At 42.6% G+C, this 21,309-nt stretch overlaps 1 protein-coding gene and 1 long non-coding RNA gene across 2 annotated transcripts in view; both read left to right on the top strand.

Annotated features, from left to right (window-relative positions):
• The window catches only part of ATXN2 (ataxin 2), a 51,217-nt gene that overhangs the window by 22,851 nt on the left and 7,057 nt on the right, over positions 1–21,309 (top strand). Inside the window, exons 10-21 of the mRNA XM_027894345.1 lie at positions 4–72; positions 2,422–2,604; positions 4,117–4,305; positions 5,019–5,126; positions 6,064–6,134; positions 6,831–7,138; positions 7,473–7,536; positions 7,656–7,808; positions 8,710–8,770; positions 10,704–10,888; positions 11,497–11,629; positions 21,147–21,292. Coding sequence (XP_027750146.1) covers positions 4–72; positions 2,422–2,604; positions 4,117–4,305; positions 5,019–5,126; positions 6,064–6,134; positions 6,831–7,138; positions 7,473–7,536; positions 7,656–7,808; positions 8,710–8,770; positions 10,704–10,888; positions 11,497–11,629; positions 21,147–21,292 — 1,670 coding nt within the window. The remainder of the gene's footprint in view (positions 1–3; positions 73–2,421; positions 2,605–4,116; positions 4,306–5,018; positions 5,127–6,063; positions 6,135–6,830; positions 7,139–7,472; positions 7,537–7,655; positions 7,809–8,709; positions 8,771–10,703; positions 10,889–11,496; positions 11,630–21,146; positions 21,293–21,309) is intronic.
• LOC114062698 lies at positions 13,680–20,266 on the top strand. Its single transcript, XR_003572431.1, has 4 exons — positions 13,680–13,693; positions 14,113–14,115; positions 16,985–16,990; positions 20,073–20,266. It is a non-coding gene; the product is annotated as an uncharacterized LOC114062698 (long non-coding RNA).

The raw sequence follows: 21,309 nt of genomic DNA, 5'->3' as shown, positions 1-21,309 counted from the left end.
CCCCGTCTCACCCCTCTGCTCATGGTTCTCCAGCTCCTGTCTCTACTATGCCTAAACGCATGTCTTCAGAAGGTACAATACCACAATTTGTTCATGGGGTGTTTTCTTTTTATTTTTTTTCTTTATTTTTTTTTTAATCTCGTTCGTCTTCGTTTATAACTCCTCCGTGAGTTTTAATTGACAAGATTTGTGGTTTTTTTTTTATTTTAGTTTTTTTTTTCCTCTTCATTACTTAACCTTATAATTTGTGTTTTAACTTTAGTTGATCAGACTTGTTTCTATTAACCTTTTTTTTTTTTGTTTTGGTTTGTTTTGTTTGTGTTGATTTGAAGAGCTTTACAAAAACAAAAAAATAAAAAAAGGAAAGAAAGCTGTGAAATTTCCCGAGTTGGTACAAAATTAAACTCAGCTTTGGAAACGCTGCTCAGTGTCTTAACTTAAACTACAGCAACATGCAGGACCTGATAACTTTAGAAAGAGCATTTCTAGGACTAAAATTTAAGATATATTTAGTAATTTACATTTAGAAATTTCCATTTGGAAAGTGACATTTAGAAATTTAAAATGTAGAAATTTCCATTTGGAAAGTGACATTTAGAAATTTAAAACTTAGGAATTTTAAATTCAGGAATAAAATTTAGGACTACTTGTGTTCTTATTTTATGACTATAAATTTATGTAAAATATCGATTTTAACATGGTTGTCCCACAGAAAGTTTCAAATTTAACTAAAATAATTGACTTACCAACAATAATAATGAGCATGTAACAGTAATAATGAAGCATGTAAAACAGCCAACAGTAATAATGATAAGAAAAATGCTGCATTCAGAGATGTACAGTGTGGAATGGGATAGGATAAACTGCTCCAAAGGTGAATTTGTAGGGAATTTTCAGACCTGCTTGCGCTGATCAGAACAATCAATCAGCTCCTTAGAAGTCAGTAGTTCTCAGAGAAGGGCTGACCTGTGAGTCTGTGGTAACTCTGTGCAGAATTCTCTGAACTAAATTTCTCCTGTCGAGGTACAATAATGATCATGGTTTATAATTTTGATTGAAGTGCAGTTAAATAAACCCTGCACAGCATTGTTTAGCAAGCCTGGAAAATGGAAACTGGTTGTGGGAGAGAACAATCATCCCACTGACTAAAGCAGTAACGCTGTTCTGCAGCCTGAGAAACGCTCAGGGTGGGCCGTGACCAAAAAGTGGATGATGGTCACGTGTCTGGCCTCCTATTGTCCATTTGGTATGGCTTTTTATGTAGTCAGATACTGGGAATCCACCTGCAAACTCAATTATTTTCTTAGCCCCTGGGGTTGATTTGTCAGGCCTGCACTGAACTGCTGCTTACTGCAGGGTTTAATTCCTGCTGCCAGGAGATCACTGCTGGGAAATGTGTATTCTTTAAAATCCTCACCTGGATGTGATTTGGATTGAAGTGTACTTGAGATTCGTGGGTAAAATAGAGGCTGACATTTAAAGATTTATGTAACCAGAGAGGTGCTTGATGTGAAACCAAAAAGCCATTATCTGAACTTTTCCCTATTATTGATATACACTAAAAATGCAAACCCCCCCTCCCTGCAAAACAGATTGTGTTTTGTTCACCAAGTTTTTCCTTTTGAAGTATCAACATTTGAGTCTGATCTGGTAAAGAAAACCTTTGTTAGGATGTCAGAACTGTATTGCTGCTTAGACTTGAGCTGAACTATTGTGTGGCGGCTGCAGAAGCTGCTCAGAATTCCTGTGCTCACGTATGGCTTGGGCTCCCGGTGTTAAACATGCCTGACTTGAACCTTGGGATAACAAATCACTTGCTCAGTTGCAGTTGTGCTGACTGTGGGAATGAATTGTGAGCTGCTGCAAGGCCACTGAGCCCTGCTGCAGAGTGCCCTGCTCAAATCCCCCCCCGAGCACCGCTCAGCCAGCGGGGACTGTAAATGGTTGGGATCGCTGCCCCACCTGACAAAAAGCCTTGGAAAATTGTCACTGGGATTGGGCTTGTCCAGGGGGAGCTGGGCCACCGACCCTGATGGCTTGGCTTGCTCTAAGCACTGCTGGATACCTGGATTCAAATATCTGAAATCCAGGACTTGCACACCTGTTTGAAGGCCGATAAAGCTTCTAAAATACCCATTTAGAGCTGGCCCAGCGAGGTGCTGAGTGTTGGCAGCCTGGCTGGACCAACGGCTCGGCCTTTTTGGCCTGGGGGATCCCTGGTTCTAGTCGATATCAGTGTAAATTGCTTGACTTTATTACTGAATTACTGAGAGTTACGAGATGAAATCCAAGTTTGAAAACCACATAGCACGTTTTTTGAGAGTTAATGAGCTGAAACCCAGTTTTAAAAGCAGATAGTATTGTTTGGATGCTCTCAGTGCCGGGCTTCACTTACTGTGTGGGTTGTTTGTTTTTCCCCAGGGCCTCCACGGATGTCTCCTAAGGCTCAACGGCACCCACGAGGTCACAGAGTCTCTACTGGTAGGGGTACAATTTCAAGTGGCTTAGAATTTGTATCTCATAATGCACCTGGGGAAGCATCTACTGCTGCAGTGGCACGAGGCAGCCCTTCAGGTGGGACGTGGTCATCAGTTGTCAGTGGGGGTAGGTAAAGCTTGGCTTATTGCAGATGGCTTGCAGGGGGACCTTAGAGTGGGAATGCTCAGCAGAATCCTGCCTTTCCAGACAGTTCAGGCTCTGTGAATAACCAAATCCTGGGCTGACTTAGCTTAGATGGAGTGGGAGAAGGAATGTTGAGTTGGTGAGTTGGTCCTTGGAGTGCAGTGTTGTCCTAATTGCAGGGCCAGGTGGTGTGTGAAGAGAAAGGGAGGAGAAATGTGGGAATTAGTTGTTGGAAGGATTAATTCTGAGGAGAGTTTACTGGAGGAGGCAGGAGGAGTTGGATACACTGCATGGCATCACTGAGTTGGGTCAGTGGCTGTGGCTGGGCTGTGGTGTTTTGAAGGAGGTGTTTGGATAGAGGAAGGTTGGTGTTATAAAATGATGCTCAAGTTCAGTTGGATATATTTTTGGTTTAGAAATTACACGGATTTTAAGTGATGATGTTGTTCTTGTCTACTGTAGGAACAGGTACAGTTAGTGTGTCCTTTTTTTGAATCACTTAATGGGGTTTTTTTGAATATTTGACTTTTTTCAAGCTTGTGACACAGGCCTAGTCTGGAGCTTTTAGGTTGGGGCCATGTTCTAGTGGGCTGTGAGCAGCTGTGTGTTTCCTTGGGCAGGTGAGAGACAGTTTGGTCCTTTTCAGATCCTTTTTGGGTGTTTCTTAGCAGTGCAGAATTCTAGAGGAGTGTAGTGGGAATGCATTTATCAGAAGGAGGGTATGAATTAGACCCACATAGACCTGTTGCCTTGTGGTAAAAATCTAAACTCTTGTGTTCTGGCATTATTTCTGATTAATCTTTGCTCCCCACACCCCACTTTATATATTATTAACATGCAAGTGGGACTGTTAAACCACTTACCTCTCTTTCTCCTCACTCACTGGGGGTTAATATGTGACATAAAGCACTAACTTGCCACAGTGGGATGAGCAGGAAGCAGGAGGTTTAAACAACTTGTTCCAATTTCTTATTTAAAGAATACACAACTTTCCTTGCTGCTTTAACACAGGGGCAAAAATACACATCAACTATTCCTTTTTTTTTTCAATAGGCTCTGTTGTTTTTTTTTCCAGCTGGCAAACCTCCAAAAGAGGACGCCGGAAAATGGAGGGGTTTTTTCAGCCCTTTAAAAAAAAAAAAAAAAAAGTGTTTTACATCTGGTTGTGTGGAGACCTGCCCACCTTTTGTGTTCTGCCTGAAACTGTGTTAATGTGAGCTCTTGTAGTTGTATTTTTGGGGGGGGGTGGGGAGCATTTTGCAGCTTGATGGTGGGACTGAGAGGGCGGTGATGTGTGTTAGGGGCCAATCTGCAGAGAAATCACCCCACTTATCTGAAATGCTGCGTTGTAAAGAACTAGGAGATGTACCTGAAAGGTAACCAGGTTTTCAGTTACTCTAATAAGTACTTCAGGCATGTTTTTTAGCCGTTTTAGAAACTTTAGAGCAGCTGAGGAAGCTCCTCCTATAACTGTTTTTTCCTGTTTGTTTCTAGTTCCGAGATTATCCCCTAAAACACACAGGCCTAGGTCTCCAAGGCAGAGCAGCACTCCCATGGGACCAGCTCTGCCTTCCCCTCAGCCTGGAACTATTCCCACTGAATCTGTTGCCATGCCTGTTCCAGCTGCCTCTCCTACACCTGCCAGCCCTGCATCCAACAGAGCAGTCACCCCTTCCAACGAAGGTGGGTTGCAAAATGCATCCCTTTCCCTAATCCCTGGCGAGGAATTTGCCTTGAAAGAGCGAAACTCCTTTCTAAGCACTGGGAAAAAAAAAAAACTTGGGATGTGTTTAATTTTACTGCGAGTTCCCCTTTTCTGGTGGTGCCACCTTGAAACTCAGCTTGGAGAGAGGCTTTTTGATGAGTCTGTGCTTAATTTCTTTTGCCTTTTAAGGAGGTTGGGCTTACAGGTGACTGACTTAATTGAGAATTTCTTTTTTCAAACTGAGTTCTTGGCTCTTTTCTAATTTAAAGAAACGTGGGTTTCAGAGGGTATTTTGAACACAGCAAAAATAAGGGGAAAAAAGCAACATTCAAGGGCACAGTCAAATGTGTAAGAACTCTCAAATGTTTGTAGAATTCTGTCTGAAGAGTGTGGACTGTTGAAAATAATTTACTCTTGGTTTATAGTTTGTTCAACCTAGTCAAGGTTCAGTGGATGATGAGGGGGATGAGTTCAACTGGGATTTTATAATCTGGCTTAAAGACAGTAGGGTGGGGAGGGGGGAAGGATGATTCTCCAGGCACCAACTAGGTAGCAGAAAATGTGTAACTTATTAGGTTTTGGGGTTTTAACTAAAATTAAGCTTAATCTCTCTCCTGTTTCTATCTTACCATCTCTCTTTGGTCACTTTGAATTGTGTAAAAGAGAATAACTCTGGCCATTTCTTTTGCAGCTAAAGATACCAGGCTTCAGGACCAGAGGCAAAATTCTGCAACTGGCAACAAGGAGAATATAAAGCCAAGTGAGACTTCTCCTAGTTTTCCTAAACCTGAAAACAAAGGTTTGTATCCCAAGCTTTTGGTTGTACTTGAGTGCTGTAGGAATTCTACACATTAAACCTGCTGTCCTGGCTGCTTTAGTTGGCATTTTTAGGAAGACTTGGAGACAATCTGGTGTTCTACAGCAAAAAATTTGGTCATGCAGTTGTCAAGTGGCAGGACTAACAGTTTGAAATGTTGGTTGTGACTCATTCCATCAACACAAAGTGTAGAGATGCTCATGTGGACGGTGTGATTTCACTTGGTTTTTTGGGGGTTTTTTGGGGTTTTTTTGTTTGTTTGTTTGTTTTTTCTTTTTCCTTCTCTCTTTTGCCGGCTCACAGGGCTGGTTTTTGGCTGCCTTTGGACTGAATGTGTGTTTCTGCTCAGAGCTGTGCTCACAAGAATTGTGAGCATCATGATCAGCACAGTTTTTCTGACTGTGCGTTTTCCTGTTAATGCCTTAAATTTGTTTGTATTTTTAATGCAACACTGCTTGTTCACCATTCTCAGAAAAATCTTCTCACATTCTTGAACTGAATCATGGATTGATTTGAGTTGGGAAGACCTTTAGGACGTAGTGCAGCCACAGAGCTCACCTTGAGCAGTGTTTCTCCTTGATTGCTGTGTTTTGAAACACTGGCACTGTGTGTTTGGGGGGGTTTTGTTGCATTTTGCTTTGTATTCAGTGAGTTCTGCAGTCCCTGCACCTCAGGGCTTCTGCCTTGGTGTGGTGCATTAGAACTGAAGATAAGTCAGTTATGTAATGCTGTGGTTCCACAGAGTGTTTCTGTCTGCTCCTGGAATTGTACCAAATTCCAAATGCACTTATATCATTATTTCATTTCTAGATATGCAAACATTACCTTTCTGCAGAATTAGTAATGTGTAGGGGGTTTTTATATATATATATTTCTTGTGTTAGAAATGCCTGGACAATGTTGGTCTTATGTTTGGCAGGTGTCTCTCCAATTGCTTCGGAGCATAGAAAACAGATTGATGATTTAAAGAAATTTAAGAATGACTTTAGGGTAAGTTTCTCTGTGTGGATTGTATCATAATTCTCATGTGCATCCAGATTATTTTCATGAATTGAATGCACTACATATGTTAACATTTCTCAAGACTTGTGCTTAATTTATGAAAATACCTGTAAGAATTCATGCCAGATATTGGAAAATCAATGCTGACTCTTGCTAGTACAATTGCCTAATACCCATAAATGTGAATATTGACTGTACACTGAAAATAGGACTCGAAACCTGTTTGATCATTAGGTACAAATAATTATCACACACTCCATATGGAGGAGCTGTTGCAAAATTAAATGAAGAGTTTTGCTGAGGAAAATTGAAGATGAATTCGTATTACTTGTTTCCTGGCCATAATGGTTTATTAAATCAGGTTAACTTTTCAAGTGTTACTGTTAAATCACAGCACAGATGAGTCCAGGGAGTTGTCTTAAGCTTTCCTGTCACTCCCTAATCAACTTACAGGTCAGCTGAATGGCTGAACAGCCTCTTGCTCGGTGCAGGCTTAAACATTGTCAATGCTCATGGATTTCTTTTCTAGTAGAAATGGAAATGTATGTTTTAAAAGGTCATTTCCAGATGATTGAGGCCTGTAGGACCGTATTTTACTCTGTGTATGTGACAGCATTAGATTATCTTCCCACAGTTCTGTTTATCAATTTACTGAATATATTCCTGGTTTTTTTTTTTTTTCAGTTACAGTCAAGTTCCTCTTCCGATGCAGTGGATCAGCTGCTCAACAAAACCCGAGAGGGGGAGAAATCAAGAGACGTAGTTAAAGAAAAGACAGAATCCACCCCTAAAGAATCTATCATAGAAGCTGGCAGTAACACCAACTCCAATGGTGGCAGCAGCAAACCCAACAGTCCCAGTATTTCTCCTTCCATAAGTAACAGCTCTGAGCAAAAGCGAGGGCCTGAGGTGACTTCCCAAGGTGTGCAGACATCGGGGCCTGGAAGTAAACAAGATAAGGAGGATAAAGAGGAGAAGAAGGATACTTCTGAGTGAGTAATTATGCCTTTTAGAGTAAGCACAGGGTTATTAGCACTTAGCCTTGTGTAGAAGAAGCTGGTGTGAATGTGTAATATGTTGTCTCAAAGCTTATTTAAATGTTTTCCTGGCTCACATGAGCTGTAGCATCAACAGCAGGAAAAATTTATGGATAAGTGTATACTAAGAGTCCTGTCAATAAGAGTGGGGTTTTTTGCATACCATGTGGTGTTTGAGTTCTCAGAAATGTGACTCACAGATGGAAATGAGGTATTTCTTACATTATTAATTGCAGATACGCTCGTCAGAGAATAATGCCAAACTTCATGTTTTGTTCTTTACATTTAGGCAAGTTAGAAAATCAACACTTAACCCTAATGCTAAAGAGTTCAACCCTCGATCTTTTGCTCAGGTAAGTTGTTTGATGCTGTTTAACTCTGCCTTTGAGTAGATCTTTAGAAGCAGAGCTTTTCCTTTGGAGGATACTCAGACTAATCTTGCCCTCTGTGCTTTGCTCCACCCTGTTTGTAGCCGAAACCTTCTACTACACCGACCTCCCCTCGTCCACAAGCTCAGCCCAGCCCCTCCATGGTGGGTCATCAGCAGCCAACCCCTGTGTACACTCAGCCTGTTTGTTTTGCACCAAATATGATGTACCCGGTTCCAGTGAGTCCAGGCGTGCAGGTAAAGTGCTGCAGACTCTTCACGCTTCACAGGGATTGCCAGGAAGTTGAGGAGACTTCAGAGGTTTGGGTTGGGAGGGACCTGAAATACCAACCAGTCCCAGCTGAGGAGCTCTGAGTTAAAACAGTGAAATGGTACAGCTTGTATTGCTCTTGTAAATATAAATGACGTTGTGGTTAAGTTTTAGCTGTGTCAATACTGACTTTTCTCAGTGCTTCCTCAGTGTGGATGTTCAGATAGTCTCAAACTCTTCTAAATTCCAGCAGCTCACATTTGGTGTTAATTTCTAAATACAATCTCACTCTCTTTAGGGTTTAAGCAACTGCTTCTTTGTCCTCAGCTTCCAGCTGAGTCCCCACTAGTTTATGGTTGTTGTGGGGATCACTGGGATTTCAATCTAACTCTGTTATCACAGAATGTCCTGAGATGGAAGGGACCCACAGGAATCATTCAGTCCAAGTCCTGGCCCTGCCCAGGACACCCCAACAATCCCACCCTGTCCCTGAGAGCGTCATCCAAACACTCCTTGGGGCCGTGACCATTCCCTGGGGAGCCTGTTCAGAGCCCAACCACCCTCTAGGGGAAGAACCTTTTCCTGAGATCCAACCTGAGCCTGCCCTGACACAGCTTTATAAAAAAAAGCTGTTACAAATGTTTGACTTAGTCCCCTGCTTGCAGTAGTGGTGTTACTTGTCTGGTTGTTGCAAACCATATGGTCTGAGTTGTTTGTCCGTGCAGACTTATTGACAGGGGTCCAGGAAAATCTCGCAGGTTAGGCAGAGTTCACTAAACCATGGAACAAAACAGAGTAAAACACATCAAAGCTGAGTGGGGCCCCCACCCCTGACAGACACATTTGCTTTGTAAAGGAATATCATAATTTCAATTTCTTGTGTTTCAGCCTTTGTATCCTATTCCCATGACGCCCATGCCAGTGAACCAAGCCAAGACATATAGAGCAGGTAAAGGTGAGAATAATACTGCCTGTTTGGTTCTCAGTCTGCATGCAGCATGGAGAAATTAGAGCTGTTTGTGTGCTTTCTAATCCATGTTCATTTGTTTGTGGTTGATATTTTAAATGCTCTTTTTAGTGAAGGGAAGTAAGTGGAAATACTAATGGATTTTTAGATAAACTAATTCAGCTGAAACAGGCTAAGTTTGAGTTATGGGGAGTTGCTTAGTTTGGAATCTGATTTGACAAGCAGGAAAACATCTCTGTTACTTGGAGCATTAGGGTAAGCTGATCATCTCCTATATTTCATAAATATTATAGGTTTGTTTAAAGGGATCCAGCACTGAATGGTGCTTCAGTAGAGGGGTTTTGTCAACAAGCAAAGTCACTCTTTCTTCAGAAAGAGTGTGCTCTGCTGCTCTTCTGGAAAAAACTCACTGCTGGTTCCAGTTTTTTCCTCTGCATTCCTTCTGCCCCAGTAATGAACAGCTGGACCAACAATAGCATGTTTTTAACAAGTGACACCCATAGCTGTGGAGACAGAACATGTGGGAGATGCTCCCTGTGCAGTGCAGAGAAGGAACAGAAGAGTGTTTTTCTAGTCCTGTTTCAGGGAAGGCTCTAACTCTGCACAGTCCATTCCTTCTTGCAGTGTTAGCCAGTGCTTCCTGAGGATGGGATCCAGTGCTGCAGCTCCAGTCACTGGAGGGGGGGATTGTTTCCAAGAGCAGTCCTGCTGTGTCAGAAGCGAACAAGTGGCCTTTATGAACGTGGGGAAGACAAACCCCTGCAATGTATTTCTGTGTTAAAACACAGTAACTTCACTGTGAAATCTTGTCATTGGTAGCACTGTTTTAATCAGAAATACACTGCTGAGTGCTCATTTGCTGGGTGAGGCAGCTCCAGTCCTGAATTCCTTTTTAAAGCTCCAATATTTTCTGCATGTCCATCTGTGTGCAGCATAGCCCTGAGGGAGCTGCCTGGGTTACAGCTCAGTGCCTTTGTGCTGTTCAAGTTGCCTCCTGTATTTACTTCTTTCTATTGTTGATTTGCAGAGTAAATACAACCATCAGTGAGTGAATTTACTGACATCTCCTTTCCTCTCCCTAAGGGGTCTGGCTACATTGCCCACTGCAGTGGAGTTTCCAGGTGCTTGGGGTAGTTTAGTTAGTAGTTACAGCCTGACTGCAGGAGGCTGGAGCTCACCTGGAGCTCTCAAACCCAGTGCTTTGTAGGCTAAATTAGTTTTTTCCAAGCTCCTCACTTCTGTGGGTTGGGTGGTCACTTACCAGGATGGTTCAGGCAGTCCCACACTACACTGCTATGCTTTTTTCATCTTTTCTTCCCTCTTAATTATTCCTGCTCCTCTACTTATAGGTTGTCTTGTCCCCTTCAGTGTTGTCTGTGAGCTAAAAGTTGCTTTCTGCTATCCTGAGGGGTAGCACAGAGCTCAAAAGATGCAAATACCTCAAACTGTGCCTACGTGGAGACCTTTATTCTGCTCTCCTCAACCATAAACATGAGTGACTTTAACAGACTCACATTTCCAGCTGATGAAACAGTGACTGAGTAGTTCCCATAGAAGGTGAATTAAGGCTTTTGAAGGGGACAGGATCAAATTTATTAATGTAGGTATCCTGATATAACCTTTCTCTTCCATTACTGATTCTTGTGAGTCTTTCTGTCCATCCACCTTTCTTTCTTCCTTCCTTCCTTCACAATAAAAGCAGGGCTGGGTTTGTGTCCCAACATATGCCCCAAAGGCAGTGATGAAAAACTCTTTTTTCACGCTGTTCCTTTCTGCTAGAGCCCTAATAGATGGTTAAAGGTGAGGGGTGAGGATCTTCCACGTGGTCACAGTGACGTTATAGTGTAAAACCTTTCAGGAAGGTGGAGCTTTCTTCATCCCATATTTCTAATGTGAGAAACTCTTTGCCTTTTAGTACCAAATATGCCCCAGCAGCGGCAAGACCAACACCACCAGAGCACCATGATGCATCCTGCCTCAGCAGCAGGCCCTCCAATTGTAGCTACTCCACCTGCTTACTCAACACAATATGTTGCATATAGTCCCCAGCAGTTTCCTAATCAGCCTCTTGTGCAGCATGTGCCACACTACCAATCTCAGGTAAGAGTCTTTTCCTGCGCCTGATCCATAAAACCAGAAATAAGGAAGTGGCTCAGACCTAAATAGCCCTTTGTGTCCTGTCATGAGTCACTCGGAACAGTTTCTGGGTTCTGGAGCACCCTTGGGGGTCTTGGAGAGTGCCTCAAAACCTGGAACAAGTTTTAAGGTCAGAACAACTTCTAAGGTCATAACAGATTCTCAGGACAACTCAGAAGTTGGCATTTATTATTGATACAACTTTGTAGCTCTTTGAAGATTTTCTTTAGGTCATGACCAGCACATCTCCTGGTTAAGTGCTCTAAAAATAACCTGCTTGGTGGACTCCTCTTACTTGAAAAGCTTTTAAATACACACGTGTACCTGGATAAATATACTGTGTCATACCTAACTTTGCTACATTATTAGAGTGGCAAAAATTCAATATGCCAATTTTTATCAGTTTTTAGGCCTTAAATTTGGATAATCCCAACAACTGCTCTGCACTCAAGTAAGGCCGAGTTTTGGAACATCGCAGGTGTTTAGATGACACGAGTTCCTTTGTGATGATTCCCCAGTTAATGTCTACTTTTTTTTTCTTTCTTTTTTCTTTTTTCTCCTTTTGCCTGCAGCATCCTCATGTTTATAGCCCTGTAATACAGGGCAATGCCAGGATGATGGCCCCACCAGCACACGCACAGCCGGGTTTAGTATCTTCCTCTGCAACACAGTACGGTGCGCATGAACAGACACATGCTATGTATGGTAGGAAACGTTTTGTGTTATATGTAACTTTCTAAGTCCTTAAATTGTGCAGGGATGTCTTTAATCTCAGCCTTCAAAACATGGGTATCGTTCAGTAGATGTGGTTTATGTTTCATAAGCTGATGAGCAAGGCCTTGAAAGCTGAGCCAGGCTGGTTCAGATGAGAACTCAAGTGTGCTGATTTCGGTAGGAGGCCAGTGACCAAGATGAGATTTCAACCTGGGAGCTGCTAAAGAATATCTGCTGAAAAGAAGTTTGTCCAAGTTCTCTTGATGCTCTTGATCCATCACCCCTCGTTTGTTTCTTGATGATAATTAGTACTTGTTTTATTGCAAGGCTACGACCTCAGTTTCAAACTTGACTTTAGTTCTGGCAACTAGTGAAATGCTGTCTTTTATGATACTTACTGGCATTATTAACAGTATGAACTTCTGCTGTTTAAGCAAAATAAACCATGTGTTGCTTACCTTTCTTTTTTGGTAAGTCAAGACTAAGTCTATGGAACAGCTCATGTATTGCTCTGACTTTGACAATTAGTCTCCAGCATTATCAGATGGGCATATTTCACTGACAGTGAAGTGCTGAAAATGTGGGTTACCTTGTGACAAAGTAAAATGCGCAAGAACTTCTAAAGCATTATAAATGTATGATAAATCAAGGCCCAATTTGGAGGAAAAAAAAAAGAAAAAAACACCTCCCTGCAAAACATGCTATTGAAAGAGGTAGAGTCAAGGTTGCTAAAGGCTTGGGAATTGTCATAAAATGTCAAAACAGCAGATGGTCTCTTGAAAACATGGCATTTCAATACTTGTTATAGCATCTGAGGAAAAGTTTTATTGGGTCACATATATACTGACTTAGATTCTAATAAAAGATTTTCTGTACCTTTAGACATCTCTGTATGTGTTCGGTGCTTAGTTTTACCCTGATCCTTAATGCAAGTCCATGATGTGTCATGAAAACTTACAAAGTAAGAATCTGGAGTTTAGTGTGAAATGAATTCTGACTTTTCAAAAAGTGTCTTGCCCAGCTGAGAACATCCTGTCAGATCTCTGCAGTGGGATGGTAACAAGAGTTAAGAAACAAAAATAACAGAGAGAAACCTTTTTTTTTTTTTTTGACGCTTGGAGGAAGAATTTGAGCTCATTTGAGCTGAAGCTGAAATGGAAGTTGCTTGTAGAGATTAATCTTTCTCTCACAGGTCCTTGCTAATTGTATTACTTTGATCTTTTCAACTCTTGTGCTTGAGGTGTCCATGTAAACAGATCTTCTGTTGGCTTTTTCATTAGATTAAATAGAATTCCGATAAAGTGAATGATCAAAGGCTTTCAGACCTTTATTGGTGAAAACTCTCCTCTCAAATTCTAATTAAAATAAAACCAAACATGAGATAATCTGAGGTTTGATTCAGAATGGTTGCATGTGACTCCCTAGCAATTGTGCACCATCCTTATCTTCTGTAATCAGTGGGTTCTACAGCACTGAAGTACAAGCCCCTTCCCTTGGCTGGCTTTGATCAGATGTCTGTATAGTTTTTTCACTGATACTCTAATTTACAACTGTTAGATCTCATTTTGTGTTGGTTTTGCAGCTTGTCTGTTGTAGGTATGTGACTACCTACCCGTGCAAACAACTAAGTTGGGTCAAACTTGAGAATTCTTTGGTATTTCCTTCCATGTAATTAAATATTCCTTTCCCCAGAGCACATAATTTAACAGAAGTGGCTTGTCCTCCTGTGCTCTTTCAAGTAGCTACTTGGTGACTCTTCTAAACATTCTCCCACCTTCCAGTAAATGACGGAGTGCTTGATATTTTTGTTACTGAAACCCTTCGACCCAGCTGGATCAGGAGCTCCATAGGATACACTTTTTGGTGTGTTTGGTGACCGTGAGTTGAGTCAAATGCACCCTTTGACCCCCCGAGGTGACAGTTACACACGGGATGGCTCCTGATGTTCTGCAGCACCGTTTCAGTTCAGATCTTTGCAAGCCTTCCGTGTGCTGAGTGCTTGAAGACCTTGCCCAGATGGACTGTGCTTCCCCAGAGTGTGTCCAGCTGTGACATGTTCACCCCACCTTCCCTTCAGTGATATGTGAACGCTTGGGAAAATGCAGGAATGCCTGAGGTGATAAATCTGAGCTGCTCCTGGAGTCCGTTGCTAAAGAACAACTGGAACCGTTCACATCTGGCTGAGTGACTGTGAGAACATATCCATACCTTATGCTCTGTGTTTTGGGCATCTTAAGTTTACCCACGTTTGAACTAATTACACCCCTGCACTTTTGGTTCTGGTCCTCTTAAAAAGTAATTTGAAAGCACAGAATAACAACTTCCTGAGAAACAACCACTACTGCTGCTTTTGATTTCTGGAGCGCTTGCTCAAACAGTTTCCCTTTTGGCTCTTTAAAATTGCTATTTGATTTTTTTTTTAAAAAATACATTACTACCTATTTTAAACACCCCCCACTGATGCCAGGATTCAGTGGGTCATGCTGCCTTTTTAGCCTTCATGGTACTTGGTGCTTGTTTGAGTTAATTCTTGCAAAATGCACTCAGTTTTTTTCCTGCATAAGTGGTAAAGAGAAGATGTTTGCAAGGACAGCCACTCTTGAGATGTGGGGGTTGGGGGGCACTGCTTATCAACTGTTCTTAAAGGTGTGAAATGTTTTGTGGTAAGATCTGAAACTCCACCTTCACTAATGGTTTGGGACAAGTTGAAAGTCTGTGGCAAATAGAGTAACAACCTGCCAGCGAAGAGAAATCCCTGTCGATGCTTTAACCTTGAAAAGTTTGGGGGTTATTTTCCTTCCCTGTCTTGTGGAGAGATGGCTGAATCCGAAATCAGTGACCTGCACTCGTTGATAAGCACTCTTCCATTTTAAAGAAAAGTATTTTTGTCTGATGCTGTTTAATTGGATGTTCTTGCACTTCTGGGATTTCCTTGCCAATCGTTCCAGTGTCACAACCCACTGTTGACAAGAGAGAAGCAGAGCATGGTCCCAGTAAATCCAGCTAAACACAGGATGGAGGAGTGTTCAAATCATTGGGGTTTCCCCCTCAAAACACAGTGGGGAAGGACAGTGTCCAAGCAGCCTCTTCCCAGCCAGTCTGGGACACAGTTCAGCTCCGGAGCCGTCCTTGTCCAGGGAAGTTTGCAGTGCTGGAGCAGAGCAGTGCACACACCTTCACCTGCCACACTCACCCCCCTGAACGTGGAGGTGGTGTTCTTACCCTGCTCAGCTGTTGGTTCCAGAATGTTCTGTGTGTCTGTCTCACAGCTGTTGGCTCTGTGTGGCCTCCCAGTGCCCCTGGTGTGGGGCCGGTGGAGTTGTTGGCCGTGGTTTGTGGTTTGGCTCCTTGGTGTGTCACACAAAGACCAAACCAGTCTCCTGCTGCTGGTAGAAAATGTGGTTCTCCAAGGAAAGGGTAGATCCGTCCATACTTGTGTTAGTTTTCCATGTAGCTGAATTGTTTCCAGATAACTGCTGGAGTCCTCTGAAAAACTTGACTTTTGTGTTTAAGAACTCGTGTAAAGCCAGGCCTTGGTTTTACACAGATGCATTTCCTGTTTTCTGTGCTCTCATTCCTGTCCCCATTCTCCCTTCCCCTTTCCCCTTCTGCATATGTTTTACTGGTCTGGTGTTGTCTCTAACTTTATCTGGTTTCTGTCTCAGCAGTAGAGTAAATTCTATTACCCTGATAGTACAATGGTGGATAAAATATAAACTTCAGAGGATTCTCCAGGGACTAAGAGTGAACCAGTCACCAAAGGTGTCTTGGAACTGTTCAAAATGACAGTCCTATAGGTGAAAAAGCAAGTGGCCAGTTTCTGCTTTAGTGTAATTACGTTTTAACCTTCTTATTACAGTGGACTGTAAGAGACCATGAATTGCCATAAAGTTTATTTTTGTGTTAATTAAGAACTGCAGACCTCAGTGTCACAGTTAAGAAGGAAGGCTTACTTGAGACTTGTGTTTCATCTCCACTCATTTGTAAAATTAAATATCTAGCTCTGATAGCACCTAAGTAAATAAATTATCTGCATGGTTCTACAGTCTTTAAAAAAAAAAAAAATTAAAAATACCTAAAACTGACACTGACCTTTCCAGAGGACGGGAAGTATGCACGTGGCAAGAGGCTAATTTACCTTTCTATTTCCCAAATTCAGCATGTCCCAAAATACCATACAGCAAGGAGACAGGCCCTTCTTTCTACTTTGCCAGTGAGTTGGGTTTTTTGTACTAATTTTGATTGTACAGAAAAGCACTTTCTAAAGAACCAGATGTTAAAGGAATGGGACGTGTTGAGGGAACAAGTTTCCTTGCACCAAACCAGGATGTGGAAAACGCAGGAAGGTTCTTTCAGTGGACAGAGGGTGAAGCTGGTGGACAGATTTGTCTGATCACAGGGAACTGAGCTGTCAATTTTTTAAAAAATTTATTTGGAATATATAATGATCTCTGAATTTACTACCCAGTCTTTTCATCTGCAACCAGAAGTGAGCTCTGTTTGGGGAGGCAGAAGGAATTCTTGGCTGTGAGGGTGGGGAGGCCCTGGCACAGGTTACCCAGAGAAGCTGTGGCTGCCCCAGCCCTGGAAGTGTCCAAGGCCAGGTTGGACGGGGCTTGGAGCAACCTGGGCTAGTGGAAGGTGGCCCTGCCTGTGGCGGGGTTGGGACTGGATGGCCCTTAAGGTCCCTTCCAACCCAAACCACTCTATGATTTTATAGCCTCTGATTTTTAAACATCAGCTTCCTAAAAGGAGAAGTATCTTTTTCCTCACCTCTTTAAAAAGCTGTGGCTCAGGTTCTGAGCCCCTGGGAGGAAATAACTCTTGTTGCAGCTGAGCTAAAGAAAATTTTCTGTGGAGCTGCCTCTGCAGGAGTGCTGGGAACAGCTTTGTCATGACTGTGTGACAGTGACAAGATGAGTTCTCCTTGCTGAGGCACCTCCTCCCGAGCAGAGGAACATGAGCAGTGATGTTTCCTGGCTCAGGTCAGGCTTTGCCCACCTAAATCACTGTCAGCAATGGGAGAGGGGCTGATGCTCTCCCAGCAGACTGATCCAGCTAATCCAGACTCAGTGTGTGTCCAGGGACAGGCTGAGAACTGTAAAACACTGCCTTGTGTGTTGGTGTCCATCATCAGCTTTGAGGGGGCTGGATTTGGGGGAAATGTTTGCAGGATGAACTGTCACCCAAGACATGGTAAAGGAGGACCTGCAGTCCCAGAGTGTTTTGTCCTGCTCCTGTCCTGCTGTGAGACTTGTTGCTGTGTCTGTCTGCAAGTCCATCAGCCCATGCCAGCATCTCTGTTGTTTTTTTTTTTTTTTTTTTTGCAGTAGCAGCTCATACAAGAGGGATGTGAGAAAATCCCCTTGTTCCCCCAAAATCTCTTCTGGAACAGACTTCCTGTGTGTGTTGTGCCAAAATGTGCTGCCTGAGCAGGGGCTGGAGGTGCTGACCTGTCCTGTGTTCTTGGCTCTTGGTTTGGTGCACTGAAATCACTTGAATCAGCTCGTTCCTTTCGTGGCTAATCTTTGGAGTCCACTCTACCTGTGTAAAATGACTTCTTTGAAATGTTTGTATTCTGAAAGAAACATTTGCTATTTCTTTGCTTCCTACCATTCAGGTCTTTTAAATGTAGTTATCCTCACCATCTTACTGGCTCTGGCAATAGTTTGGAGGTTTTTTCACTGGTCAGTTCTTGAAAATAGGCTCTTCAGTGCATCTTTGGACCATGACCAGCGTTCACCACCATTGGCACCACTGAAATTCCTGCCAGGAAAAAAAGAAAATTACATGATGTGGTTTTCATATACCCTTGTAGCTGGGAGTTCTGCCTGATTCCTGCTGCTCTGACCTCTTTTGATTTCAGCTCCTCCTGTGGCTTCTGTGGCTGACTCTACTTCTTGTTTGCCTCTCAGAGAAATGGGTGCACTTGACAAAACTCAATTCACTGATTAATCCATGTGGTGTTTTTTTCCCATTCCATGACTCTCCCTGCAAGGTTAGTGCAGGGAAATACTTCATTTTAGGAACCAACTTGATTAAAAAGGTGCAGAAGCGAAGCAGGTCAGCCCAAGGAGAGGCATTTAGGCATAAAGGGTGAGAAAACCAGTGTGTTTGTGCTGGAGTGAGCTGAGGTGACTTTGCAAGGAGCTGGTTTGACCCTTCCAAGAGCTTTCTCAGCACTTTCTTGGATACTGGATAGCCATTTGGAAAATCTCCAAAATACTGACAATTGGGGGGAAAACATTGGATAATTGGTTATTAATTTTTTATTATTCTTTTTTCTCCTCCTGTCTTGTCTTATTTGCTGTTAGATATGTGCAGGGAGCTGTTTGGATGACCAGGCAGAAATTCTTTTTAAAAAAAGCCCCAGTGCCAGTTCAGTTCTTGACTGAGCAGGTGAATTTGTCATGACTTTTACAGGACTCCTTTCCCAGCCCTGCTGGTCTCAGAGATTTGATGGGCTTGCCAAGAACTGTTACTTGCTAAACATGGAAAAACCCCTTTACACTGCTGGACTTGCAGTTTGAACTCTGGTTTTGAACTACCAGAGATCTGGGAATGCATTTCAGACCTGGTGCCACTCGGCCTGTTCTTGGTTTGTTTGCAGTCTTTGCACAGGATTTAAAGAAGGGCCCAAATAACAGTTTTGAAAGGCACTTTTAATATCACTATTAAAACATAATTTGCAGCAGCATCTGAAGTGGTTTTAAGCTTGACAAGTTTGGTTATTAGAGTCATCTGTTACAGACAAAATGGGGGTAGGAGAGAAATTAGGGAAATAAATATTCTTCAGTATAAAAAATGTGGTGCTTCAAATGCAAAGCTGGGGATGAAATATTGGGTGGTTATGGAAGAGCTGCCACTGTGACAAAAACTTGATCCTCCTCCTGCTTTACATCTATTCTTCAGGGTGCTGTTCCTTGGTTTAACTGGTTTCTTGAGAGAGAAATTCCTCCTTGTGCACTTTTATTGCAGAATGTATCCAGTTCAGAATAACTGGGTTTATTATTCTCCTGGCTATAAAGGGCTGAAAGATGAATTGCACAAATGGTTTAAGGGAGCCCCACATTCTTTCAGGGGCTCTTAACAAGGGATGTGGGAAGCCTTGAATATCTTACAACTTGGAATTAAATTTCATCTCCATTTTAAAGCCTCCTGAATGGAGTTGGAGTTAATTTGCAGTCAGCTCTGTGGCTCAGGCAGTGGGAGGATTGCTGGTGTAACGCGCCCTTTGGCAAGCAAGTAATCTCTCTTTGCATTTATTTCTCTCACTTTGGCAGAGATAATAACTTTTGGCCTTCTTCAGAGTGCGTATAATAACGAGGTTGAGGTATTTTCCTCCTGCAGGAAGCCATAAACTTCATATTGTAAAAATGATCAGTGTTGCCATTGATAATTTTCATGTTATTGTAAGGAGAGATGTCTGAGAGTCAAGTAGGAGCGCGGTGGGGATGCTGCTGCAAAATACATTTTAGTAGTGATAGGAAAAACTAAAAATACTGGGATTTAAAGCATAACAAAGTGCTGTGGCAGAAGATCCTGCAGTTTTGACAAGTGTGCTTAGAAAATACTGAGGTGTTTTTGAAACCCCCTCTCAATCAGAAACGCTCAGGGTGTACGGCTGTGCCTGTACACTTGGATAAGTATTTTAGGATCAGTTCCAGACTGCAGGAATTGAGTTCATCTGCATTAATAGCCTGAAACTGCACATCACTGTTGGGCCATTTGCTCAGTGAAGATTTAATAGAGCTTTCAAGGGATTAAGTTAAATGTGGCAGGCAGTTATTTTCTAAAGGAGGAACCTTCCTAATGCACCGTACCGGGGAGAAAAAAAAAATCTCAATTAAGCAAAAAGATACTGTCTCTATATATATTCTGGTGAATTTGAATTTGTTAGAACTAGGATTTGTAAGAATTATGGACAGGCAGACTGGAGGAAAGCAGGTATTTGCACAGGGTGGAGTGTCAGGGCTGTGACAGAGCAGTTGGAGACTTGCTTGTGCTGGACATTGTTGTGCTTTCAGATGCAGCTACATTTTAGTCCATTTTTTCCACCCATCTTGTCTCTCATCCTTTATCTACTCCCAGACAGTTCTGGTTGTTATGAACTTAGAGCCCAGCCCAGTGAAGCTCTGCAGAAATTCCCTGCAGGTGCCCTGATTTTTCAGGTTTGTTCATTAGGGCAAGAAAACCCCCCTGGAAAAGCCATCCCTGCTAAAGGTGCTTCAGTGGCCATCAAGTTCTCATATAATACAAACCCCATGAAAAAAAGCTGTAACCCATAGACAGTCATCATTAATGAACTTCAGAACAGCCAAAAGGTACTAAAGGAAATAAGAAGCATCTGCTGGGAAACTTCAGGAGCAGGTTAATAGTTGTCTTTGACTGTTTTCTAAGTATTATCAGCAAAACTAGCCTTGGTCTTTTCAAGCTGTGACCATTGTCACACGCTGCAGTGGAGCTGCAAACATGGACTGGTTGTTGCACAAAATCAAAAAGAAACAGAGGAAAGATCTTTATTTTTTTTTTTTTAGGATCTTGCTCTCCTGCTGCATCCTTTGTGTTTAAAGGAACGCTTGCTCTCATCATAGCTTTTCATACATCCTTGGATTCCCTCAGAAGTTCCAAAAAAAAAAATCCAATTTAGTGTGGCCTGTTTTGGAGCAGAACAAAGCAGGATCCAAGGAGGAACTAACTTGTTGCTGTTGGTTTGTTGTTGGAGACTGGCACGACCGTGGCAACACGGGTGGCTTCACTGGGGTGAAAGTTTCGTGTTGTTCACTTTCTTCCTTTTTGGGAATTTTGTACCTTATTCGCTACCGTTTCAAGGAATGAAGAATTCCGTGGCAGTGTTAGAAGCTCCCAGGATGGTGCTGATCCAGAACAGCCTGATTGGCCTTGAGGGCAGAGGCCAGATGTGTTATTTTAGCACAAGAAACTGGCTTCAGCTACGATTTGATGCTCGAGCAGCCTCAGTTTTCTCAGCTGTGACGTGTTCCCTGGGTGTCCCTGGAGCTCTCGAGCACAGGGTTTGTACTTTATGAGCAATTTCCAGAAGAGTAGCATGGTGAGGTTAGCCAGGTATAAGGCCAAAGACTTTTTTTTGGATGGTGGAAATAAAAATGACTCGTAACACCTTTGAAAAGTATGTTTCAGGAAATCCTAAATTGTATGAAAATTATAAATTTGGTCTTTGAAACTGGTCTGTTTGACAAAGCAAAAGATGAAATGCTGCTTTTCTCTATGTAGTATGTGTTGCATTGTCAAACTAGGGAAGATGAACTGTCTAATTATGGTTATTTATAGACTTTCCTGCCAAACCAAACTACACAAAAGCAAGGTAAGATCCTCAGCTATTCGCAAGATAAATATTTCGCTTTAGAAAGGGGGTGGGGAGCGTATTTACAGTCTTTTGGAGCTGTAGTGAAATCCTCAAGTGCAGGTGGTGACTTGACGAGGTGCCTGTCCTCTGCCCGGTGTTAAATATCCTTCTTTTTCATCCTAGTTTCCACTGGCTCACTTGCTCAGCAGTATGCCCACCCTAATGCTACCCTGCATCCGCATCCTCCTCATCCTCAGCCTTCTGCCACACCGACTGGCCAGCAGCAAAGCCAACATGCTGGAAGCCACCCTGCTCCCAGCCCCGTGCAGGTAACGGGCTCAAACGG

This window comes from Empidonax traillii, unplaced genomic scaffold (assembly GCF_003031625.1).
Source record: "Empidonax traillii isolate 1590-97213 ecotype Southwest subspecies unplaced genomic scaffold, ASM303162v1 scaffold426:size1138770, whole genome shotgun sequence".
In the NCBI taxonomy this organism is placed as follows: Eukaryota; Metazoa; Chordata; class Aves; order Passeriformes; family Tyrannidae; genus Empidonax; species Empidonax traillii.
This window is presented reverse-complemented; position numbering and strand designations above follow the sequence as displayed.